The sequence below is a fragment of the Platichthys flesus genome, chromosome 24 (genome assembly GCF_949316205.1).
Source record: "Platichthys flesus chromosome 24, fPlaFle2.1, whole genome shotgun sequence".
NCBI classification, from domain to species: domain Eukaryota; kingdom Metazoa; phylum Chordata; class Actinopteri; order Pleuronectiformes; family Pleuronectidae; genus Platichthys; species Platichthys flesus.
Window position 1 is genome coordinate 144,487 of NC_084968.1, and position 12,354 is coordinate 156,840.

Sequence of the window (12,354 nt, forward strand, 5' to 3'; positions counted from 1 at the left end):
TTTTATATCAGCACTTTAACTGATCTTTTTTTACTGAAAAAATGGATACTTAAACATTAATAAATTGTTTACATTAGAACTTGAAACTTTTTTAAATTGTGTATCAATAGGAGCCTAATAAGCAGCAAAGTCTATTAAAATACATTTTTGAATGAAGCATTGATATTTATTGTCTTTATGTCTATAAAACAACCTCAAGCTAAATTTACAAGCTGATAGCTAAATAAGAAAGTATTTGTCAAACCAGAGTCAAATAGTGTTCCTGATGCAGGTAGAAATAACATGACATTACAGTTTTAACTAAACTGACAAAAAATAGCTGATTAATACATTTTCCCCATTCAATCGAAAAAACTAGAAACTATAGAACCATAAATGTCAATATCGAGTATAGGCAGAAACAGACCACATAGCTGATGACAACAGGACCTATGCATGTTGTACTGAATTCTTTAGTGCATTCCCTAAATTATTTTGTGAAACAAAAACTAACCGGAGCAAATGTAAACAATGTAACAAAGAGGTGAACCTTGGGTCAAATTTTGCTTTGTCGTATGAATGTGACTGACCAAAAGTATTAAATCACACCACCCTCTGATCTACTTTCCACCTAAACAGCATACTGCACATTGAGCTGCTGCTGTGCATTCTGCACAGTCTGTGCACACAACACCTACTCACTCAAGTGATTTGAAGGTCTAAGGTAAAATATTGTATTTTCAGTTCAGCGCGATTCAACATACTGTACCTGTTTAGTCATCTGCCATACACAGTCAATGAACTGAACAAAGATGGGCGATCTGTCCTGATCTGCATGGTTCTTGTCACCGTGACCTGTCCTCTACACACACACACACACACACACACACACACACATTAACAGGAAGGGTTCATACTACCATTTTTGTACACTCCAATGTAGATAGTCGTGAATATGGATGTTAATAGAATGAGACAAAGCTGAAGTAGATAGTTCTGAAGATTAGTCGTATAAATGGTACTTACTTGGGGCGGCGTTTATAGCTCACCTGGTAGAGATGCCGCCCCATCGAGGCCATACCTTAACTGTAGCGGCCCTATGCTTCATGTATTCCCCAACTCTCTATCTGTCCCCCTTCACATCTTGCCCCCCCTTATAAAAAGCAAATTACTTACTGAGGCGAATTTGTGCCCAAAGCTGATCCATTCCTTCTCAATCAGCACCTAAAAACATCATAAAAACTTTAATTGTACCACGTTCATTGTAATTTAACTGTTTCCATTAATTTCACCAAAGTTTAAGCGGAGTAAAACCAATGCAAAGGTGCAATAAAGATTTGCTCACAACAGGTGTGAATTTAGCTTTCCTTATATATTTGAGTTAATTACTTTTATAGTAATTAACTCTATGTGGGTGTGGAGCCACTGACCTGTAATCCTCTGAGTGTGCGGTAGTGACTGTCCAGCATCAGCATGGCCAAAGAGGTGAGCTGTGCAGTTCTATCCCAGCCATCACTACAGTGAACCACCACTGAGTTTCCACTGGAAACCTTGTCTGCTACTTGGATGGCTCCTGACAACACCAGCTACACAAACAGACTGAATTAAGACAAGCATTTACACTTTTTCAAAATGAGCAATTTAAACCCACATAGGTAAAACAGTTTTTATGCATATTCAAATTCTTTCTTACCTTAAGATGTTCTAGCCAGTGTGTAGACTCTAGACTGGATAGCCAATGTGATTCCTCAACATTTGGGTAGACAATGTCTTTGAGTTTCTTCAGGGATTCCCTCATGACATGGATATTCTGGATGTCTAAGAAGATGAGCTCTGCGTTTTGGTACTCGTCACCCTCATAGCCTCCTCCAGTGGCCTGTGAATTCACACACACATTCATAAAGTGCATCAATGTGCATTTCTCTATCACGCAATGATCACACACTGATGAAACAGCCAGTTAGGGGCAATTAGTTCACTATCTTGCCCAAGGACACTTCAGCACGCAAGATAGGGAGAGTTGCATACAATCCAACTATAACTAGCGGTGCAAGTAGCACTTATGGCCTTCACAACCAGCAAACATCGGTGCCAGCCACGACACAGCGACCGGTCACAGAAACGTAGAGTTAATCTTGAGAAAATTTCTCGTAAAACTTCAACTCAATCCATTCCATTCACTCATGCTTTATAAATATTAGAAGAGAACATGTGAGATATACAGGTCGTATACAGGTGGTGTTTTTGAAGTTTTCTACTGAATACAACTTTTGCCCGTCAGCCATGCATTGAAATAGCAAAAAATATGAAGGTTCTATTATATGTCTTTGTTTGATTTAATAAGGACAAATTGACAATGCACTTATAGTAACTGTGGATTCTGGACACTGGATCCGAAATACAATTTGTGATCCTGTTGTAACATTCCAGTTGGTTATCAAAAGACACTGCCTGTAGCGTTGCTCAAACGGCATTCCTCCTTTTCATGTTGGCCTTTGAATGTGGAAAACATTTACTAAAATTACCGCACTGCGGTTGTATATCTCCCCCAACCAGTGCACATTTCCTGTACATATTTCTACATACTTTCTTTTCCAGATTCATATTAGGTCACTTTGACCACTGAAAAATAAACTGATCACACCTGACAGCTGATCAAAAGTCTTATGAAATTCATTCAAGCAGTGTTGAGTTGTCACATTCAAAAAGGCCAAAACCACAAAAATCTATCAGTTAATCATTGAATCTAAGTGAATTGTAATTGTAATTACATTTCCTATCGGCAATTTATCACATTCAAAAGGATGTAAGGTCACTGTGACCTTGACCTTTTGAGTTTTGACCACCAAAATCCACATAGTTCATCCTTTAGTGCAAGTAAATATTTGTACCAGATTTAAAGAAATTCTGTCAAGGCATTCTTGAGATATCACATTCAGGATAATGGGAGGTTAAGTAAGTTATTCAACAAACATTGTACCCATACTTTTATCTTCAGTATCTCTAATATGATAATTTAATAATTTTCTCTCACCTTACTTATTGGTAGGATTTTACACAGATTGTAAACTTTTCAAAAAGGAAACTATCAGAAATATGAAATACGATGCATGCTAAAAGTAGAAGCTTCCTCAAGGGGTAAAATTTCATAGTGACATTACAGAGCTGACATCATGTGGTGCTTTCTATTATTTCAGATTGACTGATGCTGACAGGTAATGCTCATGAGATGGTAACCTGCTAAATACCCTCCTGTGTCCGTCATACCAACCCTCTGACCAGTGACAGCCTTCCCTTTCCCTTCACACCTTGTTGGCCACAGCGTTGACGCTAGGCCTGGCGTCAAATATCGTGAGCTTGGCAGTGTCGTTTGCCTCCCTGATCAGGTCCAGATAGCGCTCGTCATCTTTGTTCCTTTTACCAGACATGCCAACAAGAGGCTGACTGCAACGGACAATCACTGCCTGGTTCTCCCTGTGGATCCATGATAGAACCTGAGGCACAAAGACAGATGAAACATTTGTAGATGTGACTCGTTACTCTAGGGAATGGTGTTGCTGTCAGACAACTTTTAATGGTTTTTAGTTCAACAGTCAGAGATTAGGATTGCTGCTACAAACAACTTGACTTCTGTACCAGTTTGTCTCGTATCTTTTAAGACATTGTCAGGCTTCAGATTTTGAAATTGTGTAAACGGACAAAGTCAGTGTGCTTTAGAGGGGTCGGTAGATCAGGGAAAGGGAAGGGGGACCAGTACCAGCAGAGAAGCTGATATTTTCTTCTAACTCTCAGGTGTTTGGGGTCGACAACTGCATTTAACGCAACGAGTTGTTGACCTGCCTCCTCTGCTCAGCTGTGTGTTTGTGTGTCACTCCTACCTCCACACCCACACAGAGCAGAGAGAAACTCAACAGTGTACAGACTCTCATACTGAGCTGGAAGTGCACAGAAGTTTTTCTGCTATGCTTTCTTTGCAGATAATGGTACTGTAGATTTTTAAAACCAATTAATTCTGTTGGATGTGACTGCGACTGTGAGATATCATTATTTGTATTATTCTTAAAGCGAAGGTTCACAGAAAAAAGAAAAATTTAAATTCTCTCATTATTTACTCACCACTATACCGATGTAGGGGTGGGTGAAGCATTTGACTCCACAAATGCTTTAGGACAGTCAAATCCAATACAATTGAAGTTTAATTAACAGTTTAATTAACTTAGTTTCCTCTGATATCCTCCTCAGAGATTCTATATGTACGCACACACCGGAAACTCAACACACACTGCACACAAGCTCTCGCCCAAGGGCACGGGCTAGCATCAATGGGTCCAACACCATCGCCACTTCCAGAAGCGGCATTTAAGGCTTAATACACAGTGTAAATGCTGCCATTTCGAACCAAATTTTAATGTTATGGACACTTGGATGACACCACACAGGCAGTATGAAGTATTGAGTCAGATAAGACTACTTTGCTGTCAGGGAGAACAGAACTTTGGAAAAGAATGCTGAGTAATTTGCTGTCTTCAGCATTGTCCTTATATTCTGAATTCACTTGAGCAAACTAAAGCCATCCTTCAATGTTAATGTTGCACATTTAATATAGTGTTATATGGTTCTTTTTTAATCTTATTTCCAATTAAAAATGTTTTAAGCACATTTTTACAATTACACTGACAATACTGATAAACATTATAATTTTGGTCACCATAATCAAGATACAAAATGTCCACACCGTTTCATATCTACTCTTCACCACAGGACCTTTACATTTCATCGTAGCTCCCAGAGGCTTCATTGTCAGATGAAAGCGATGTGCTCCAAGATGGACATAGTTCTTATGCTCACCGGTATGCGTCCTCTTGATCTGAACACTGCAACTCTTCTGAGGTCCTCCTCTTTACTTTTAAAGGGTACTGTCAGTACAGTAGGGTAGGTGTCGCACAGCTCATAGTTCTTATTAATGAATGTAATACGCCACTTGTTATTAGGTAAACCCTACAAGAAAAGACATGATCATCATTAGATATAGATAGTTTTACACAACACAACCCACTGATTATAAAAGTATGCACAGAAGTAACAAGTGATGGGATCTATGTCCTTACACTGTACTTGTCCTCCTTACCTGGCGTCTAAACTCTTCTATGGGTTTGTAGACATTCCAGCCATTCTCCTCATACTTCTCCTGAGTCACATATGCAAACCAAGGCTGGATGCAGGGAAGAGAAGAAGACTTTCAATGACACACTACAGTGTTATTATGTCAGCAGATGCAGCACAGTGCCCCTGACTACAAACACACATCAGACCAGTGGCAGCCTTTTATCAATTAGCGTACTGGCTAGATGTTAGAGGTTCATACTCAAACACCAGTGGTTTTCAAACTTTTTACTGCATGCTCCCATTCAGAAAGCAAAATAAGTTGACACCCACCTCTGCACAATTTATGTGAATTATAAAAAAGGAGGAGCATTGGATAAAACTTGGATCCAAGTTTTAAGAACAACAGCATTAGCAAATTCCTGTTGGGTTTTTCCCTGAACATTTGTTCCCTTCAATTTATGTTTCTCATTCAGTGGGCCAAAGTTTCCATGGGAAAAACACTGAACCCAAAACTGCCTCTGATGGCTGTTGTGCCGGTGATGTGTGATCGAGAAATTGCTGCACATAGATGCACTGTAAGAATGAGTGAGTGTGATTGAATTAATACACCTATCAAACCTTTCTTGACAGTTCCCATATACATGGGTAATTTTATAATTGGGGCTGGGTATTGTCACTGATTACACTAATCGATTCATTTCCGATCATATGGTCAACATTTTATTCAATATCCATTCAGTACAGGAGATATTATTGTGCAAGGAAACCTCTAATTTGGCGCATTAATAATTTGTCACAATCATTCATTTGGTTGGACATTACATTGTCCCAGAAAACATTGTGAAGAATTATATTATTGAAACCATTTTATACCACTGATAATGCAATAACATGATTTTGCAAGCAGGCTCTACCCTTTTTAAGAGCATTTAAAATAATTATTGAGAATCTTAAAATATCCCTAATGCATAAAAAATAATAAAATCAATCACAAAACCAAAACAATAGATGGAATTGACTCTTTGGCTCTGTTAATAAAATAGCTCTTGAATAAACAAACATTTGGCATCAAATAAAAAATGAAAATAATGTGGTTGCAAAAGTGTGCACACCCTCTTATAACTGGGGATGTGGCTGAATTCAAAGTTAAAGTTTACAGTGACTCTGATTAAGCCTAAATAAAGTTGAGCTGTTCCAGTAGGATTTTCCCGACACTCTCTTAGTTCCAACTTACAGCAAAGCTCTGGTCCGCAGAGAGCCTTCAAAGCATCAGAGGGATCTCATTGTTGAAAGGTATCGGTCAGGAGAAGGGTACAAAATAATTCCCAGGGCATTAGATATACCACGGAACAGAGTGAACACAGCCATCATCAAGTGGAGAAAAATATGGCACAACAGAGACAATACCAAGAACCGGACGTCCCTCCAAAATTGATGAAAAGACGAGAAGAAAACTGGTCAGGGAGGCTTCCGAGAGGCAGACAGCAACACTAAAGGAGCTGCAGGAATTTGTGGCAAGGACTGGCTTTGTACTACATGTGACAACAATCTTACATATTCTTCGTATGTTTGGGCTATGGGTAGGGCTGAACGATTAATTGCATTTGCGATAAAATCGTGATTTGATAAACGCGTTTTTCTAATCGCAACGTGCGTGATTAAAACGTGCGAAAGAGAGTAGGGCTCTGGGCTGCTGTCCTCACCCGCAGCAAGAATGCCGCGGGACCACAAAACTCCTCTGATCAAGATAGCGAAAGCAAGCCTGGATCACCTACAGGGTCCTAAAGTCTTCAGCCGACGTGGCGGAATGGCCCAGCAAGAGCCCAGATTCCAATTGAACATCTGTTGGGTGATCTGAAGAGGGCTGTGCACAAGAGATGCCCTAACAATCTGACAGATTTGGAGCCCTTTTGCAAATAAGAGCAAATATTGCCAAGTAAAGATGTGCCATGCTATTAGACTCCTACCCAAAAAGACTGAGTGCTGTAATAAAATCAAAAGGTGCTTCAACAAAGTATCAGGTTAAGGGTGTGCAATAGCAGTACATTACAATAGCCTTATGCAACCAGGCTATTGTAATTTTAATTTTTAATTTTTCCTCCTAACAGATTTAAATTTGTTTTTCACTTGAATTGTTCACATTATAGGTCACATTAAAGGTGGAAAAAGTTTTAACAGGATAGTTTTAACTTTGTCTCATGTGTTTACATCACAAAAACTTGTTTAACAGGGGTGTGTAGACTTTTGATATCCACTGTATATACACACTACAACTTCAGCTACATTTGTATCATCTGAATTTCTTTTGTTGGCCGAGCCAAAAACAATGTCCAATTTTTCCAGATAGACCAAAATAGACATCAGTCAGTGGATGGTGGGAGAGGTCAAAGGCACACTTACTAGACAATGTGAGAGGGGAAAGGCATGTCTGAAGAGGAGCTCAAAAATATCTCGTCTGCTGTGGCCCTCCTGCTTCAGGGCAAACCTCAAGTTCCTCATGTCCTAAAGAGAAAGTCAGAGAAAGTCAACATCAATGCATATTCCAAAACAGCACATATAAACACAAACATAAATGTATTCATGAAGGGTTTGTCCTTCATAGAGTATTGCACACGCTGAGGGGAGGGGGGGCATCTCCAGCCCATGGTCCTTCATGAAGAACATTTAACAATGAATTATAATTTAGCTCTAAATCCAATGACCTGGCTGCAGTCAGTCACGTGATGAGTTTTCACCTGACCTGAGCTCATCCTGACGTGCCTTCTTCCGCAGTACACTGCAGATGCCCAGCGCCGTCTGAGACAGCGGGCCGAAAAATGTCAATGCCGGTAAATGGGGTTTGCATCAGAGTGCAAATTATTTGGTGTATTTCTACATGAATGCAGTGAACAATGAACAGAAAGTTACAGGGATTTCCCCAGGTTCATGGAGGGCTTGTGTGCTGCACTGTGTCTGTGTTCGCCACAAAAAATTATAGTGAATGGATTTGACCTGTGATTTTCTCATCCTCCCAATTATCATTACTTGACTTTAATTATTTATCATCAAAGATCATAATTCACATCATAATTCAGTACGGGATTAGATTTGTAATATGACAAAATATTATATCAGCAGCAGTAACAGTAATAGTGTTTGCATCTTGTCTTGGTCACATAACACACACAGCTAATATCTCTCCTCTGTTCCTTTGAATGTATAGTCTCAGATCAATACAGCCCTCCGGCAGCAGCAACCTCTCCAGCAACCTCAACAGCAAATTGTAGCTTTAAGTTATATGGCATTTGAGCCTTTTTCCATGTGCCTCTTTTGAAATGTGAGCACCTGCCCTTTTAAAGGTCTCTGCACCGCCCTCATGTACAGTCACATTGTTGTTCCTCACATTATTTATTCTTAACCAAATCAACACTAACATTACGTTTACTATCTACTTTGCCACTGAAAAGATGGCCAACTTATGGTAACAGACTCAAAAAGTTTTCATTGTAAAAAAAATATTTTTAATACAAAGTCAATAAAATGTTGAAACTTTTCTAGAAACAGCACTGTACAACTGTGTTCCAGGTTCAATCAAATAACTGATGAAGGTCCTGTTTGACAAAGTCTTTGAATAATTGAGCTTCAGGACCTCACAGACATACACTCCTGATCAAAATCTTAAGACCAGTTAAAAGATTGCATGAATTTGCATTTTGCACTGTTGAATCTTAGGAAGGTTCTAAGTAGAGTTTCAAAATGTAAAAAGAAGAAATGGGAACAAGAGCCCAAAAGTTGTGAGCAGGCAATTTATTGAAAACAACAATTTAACTGAAGAAGGCTGTTCATCAGCTGATCAAAAGTTTAAGACCACAGCTTAAAAAAAAAAAAAAAAAACTCCGAAAACAGAAATTAAAGTGTCAAAAACTGACTCAGTAATGAGTAACTCCACCATTATTGTTGATCACTTCAAAAATTCGTTTTGGCATGCTTGATGCAAGCGTTTCCAAAAGGCTAGTGCGAATGTTGCGCCAAGTGGTGAAGATGGCTTCACGAAGGGCATCCACTGTCTGGAACTGAAGTCCATTTTTGTAAACTTCCCTTGCCATCCATCCCCAAATGTTCTCTATTGGATTAAGATCAGGGGAACACGCAGGATGGTCCAAAAGAGTGATGTTATTCTCCTGGAAAAAAGTCTTGTGAATTGGAGCATTGTCCTGCTGAAAAACCCAGTCGTTCCCACACAGAGGAGGGCCCTCAGTCATGAGGGATGCCCGCTGCAACATCTCCACATAGCCAGCTGCTGTTTGACGCCTCTGCACAACCTGGAGCTCCATTGTTCCATTGAAGGAAAAAACACCCCAGATCATGATGGCGCCCCCTCCACTGTGCCGCGTTGAAAACATCTCAGGTGGCTTCTCCTTGTCATGCCAGTAACGTTGGAAGCCATCAGGACCATCAAGGTTAAATTTGATCTCGTCAAAGAATAAACTTTCTTCCACCTTTGAATGTCCCATGTTTGGTGCTCCCTTGCAAAGTCTAAACGGGCAATTTTGTGGCGTTGAAGGAGACGTGGCCTTTGAAGACGTTTCTTGTTTTAGAAGCGCTTCCTTCGCAGATGCCGTCTGATGGTTATTGGGCTGCAGTCAGCACCAGTAATGGCCTTAATTTGGGACGAGAATCGTCCCGTGTCTTGACAGACAGCCATTCGGATCCTCTGGCTCAGCGCCGGTGATATTTTTTTGGTTCTACCACATGATGTTTTTGTTCCATAACCCTGAGGATCTTTTAAGAAATGCAAAATGACCCTAACCCTAACCCTGCCATCAAGAGATCTTCACAGTGTGATTACTTGACAGGAAATGACATGGATCCAAATTTTTGCACAGATTTTGGCTTTTAAAGGCTGTTGTCTTAAACTTTTGATCAGCTGATGAACAGGTTATTTGAGTTAAATTGTTGTTTTCAATAAATTGCCTGCTCAAAACTTTTGGTCTCTTGTTCCCATTTCTTCTTTTTGCATTTTGAAGCTCTACTTAGAACCTTCCTAAGATCCAACAGTGCAAAATGCAAATTCATGCAATTTTTTAACTGGTCTTAAGATTTTGATCAGGAGTGTACATCACTTACCTTCCTTCTGGTGCCAAACTTGAGTCTTTTCTACACAACAAAATGTGATTGTTGCGAGTTGCTCTGATTACTGATAACCCGTTGATATTTTCCTTTGTAAATTTCAGTTTATATCACGACACTCTCGTGTAGATACATGCTGCACAACATCAGAATAATCAACCAATCAAATTGAAATTATTACATATGTATTGTATAGCCCAGAGTTTGGCAACCTTTACTATCAAGAGAGCCATTCGCCTCCTCTTTCGCCAAATAGAATTTGTCTGGAGCCGCAAAACATATTTGAAAACACAGATTATAAAATTATATATAAAGCTATACTCAGAGTTGTGAACTCTGCCCCTAACCCTAGACAAGAGTATGGAAAAACAAAAAAAATAACTTTTAACAGGGGAAAAAGAACATTACATACTGTGATGGAGAACATCAGAAAGATAAGGGTATTTACAACATTGGTTAGAATAAACAGTTTGTACCATAATACGCCCCCTTCTCACTCAGAAGGCGGTACAGTTTTTGGTCATCTCAAGCCTAGATGCAGCTTCCTCCTAGTTGGTCTACCTGCTAGTGCTATCTGACCTCTGCAGCTCATCCAGAATGCAGCAGCTCGGCTGGTCTTCAACTTACCTATGCTAACTCACAATACTCCGCCCCCTTCACTGGTTACCAGTGGCTGCCCGCACCCGCTTCAAGACACTAGTACCTGCCCAGTCTACATCCAGGACATGGTTAAACCTTACACACCAGCCCTTCTACTTCCGATCAATATCTTTGAAGTTTAAGTGACTTTGTGTTATAATTTGACAAGTGTTCCCTTAATTTTAGCAGTTAATATTGTAAGCACTTTGATCTGCTATTCTTGTTAGAAAGCTGCTACACAAATAAAGTATTATTATCTATGAAACCGTTTGAAATTTACCGGTATAGTCTGAGCCTCAAAGGCCCATAGCCAACCCGATAAATTATTGTTGGCCTTTTGAATGTAATCAATCGTAAAACTAAACATCAACATTTGGTGTGTTGCCATGGCAAATGTAAACACACTTGATTTATAAAAGGTCAATGTGGTCAACCTGCTAGGAGTACTACAGCTGTGGCTAAAAGTTTTGAGAATGAAACAAGTATTGTTTTTCACAAAGTGTGTTGCTTCAGTGTTTTTAGATCTTTTTAATCAGATGTTAGTATGGTATAAGTGTAAAAGGATTTTATATTATAATTACATTAAGTTTAAACAAAGAGTCAATATTTGAAGTGTTGACCCTTCTTTTTCAAGACCTCTGCAATTCACCCTGGCATGCTGTCAATTAACTTCTGAGCCACATCCTGACTGATGGCAGCCCATTCTTGCATAATCAATGCTTGGAGTTTGTCAGAATTTTTGGGTTTTTGTTTGTCCACCTGCCTCTTGAGGATTGACCACAAATTGGTTGAATGGTATTAAGGTCTTGGGAGTTTCCTAGCCATGGACCCAAAATGTCGATGTTTTGTTCCCCGAGCCACTTAGTTATTCCTTTTTCCTTATGGCAAGGTGCTCCAAAGGCATTGTTCGTCACCACACTGTTCTTGGATGGTTGGTTTCGGAGGATATTTGGTACCAATCTTTATTCATGGCTGTGTTCTAAGGCAAAATTGTTAGTGAGCACACTCCCTTGGCTGAGAAGAAACACCACACATGAATAGTCTCAGGATGCTTTACTGTTGTCATGACACAGGACTGATGGTAGCGCTAACCTTTTCTTCTCCAGACAAGCTTTTTTCCAGAGGCCCCAAATAATTAAAAAATTACTTTACCCCAGTCCTCAGCAGTTCAATCCCTATACCTTTGGCAGAATATCAGTCTGTCCCTGATTTTTTTTTCTGGAGAGAAGTGGCTTCTTTGCTGCCCTTCTTGACACCAGGCCATCATCCAAACGTCTTCGCCTCACTGCGTGCATATGCACTCACACCTGCCTGCTGCCATTCCTGAGCAAGCTCTGCACTAGTGGTGCCCGGTTCCTGCAGCTGAATCAACTTTAGGCGACTGTCCTGAAGCTTGCTGGACTTTCTTGGGCACCCTGAAGCCTTTTTCACCAAAATTGAACCTCTCTCCTTGAAGTTCTTGATGATCCGATAAATGGTGGATTTAGGTGCAATCTTACTAGCAGCAATATCCTTGCCTGT

At 39.8% G+C, this 12,354-nt stretch overlaps 1 protein-coding gene across 1 annotated transcript in view; it reads right to left on the minus strand.

Moving 5' to 3' along the window:
* The window catches only part of mtm1 (myotubularin 1), a 41,893-nt gene that overhangs the window by 12,649 nt on the left and 16,890 nt on the right, over positions 1-12,354 (minus strand). The window contains exons 6-13 of the mRNA XM_062383452.1: positions 7,486-7,587; positions 5,108-5,191; positions 4,828-4,977; positions 3,288-3,473; positions 1,673-1,855; positions 1,410-1,565; positions 1,156-1,203; positions 749-841 (exon numbers count right to left, since the gene is read on the minus strand). Coding sequence (XP_062239436.1) covers positions 749-841; positions 1,156-1,203; positions 1,410-1,565; positions 1,673-1,855; positions 3,288-3,473; positions 4,828-4,977; positions 5,108-5,191; positions 7,486-7,587 — 1,002 coding nt within the window. The remainder of the gene's footprint in view (positions 1-748; positions 842-1,155; positions 1,204-1,409; positions 1,566-1,672; positions 1,856-3,287; positions 3,474-4,827; positions 4,978-5,107; positions 5,192-7,485; positions 7,588-12,354) is intronic.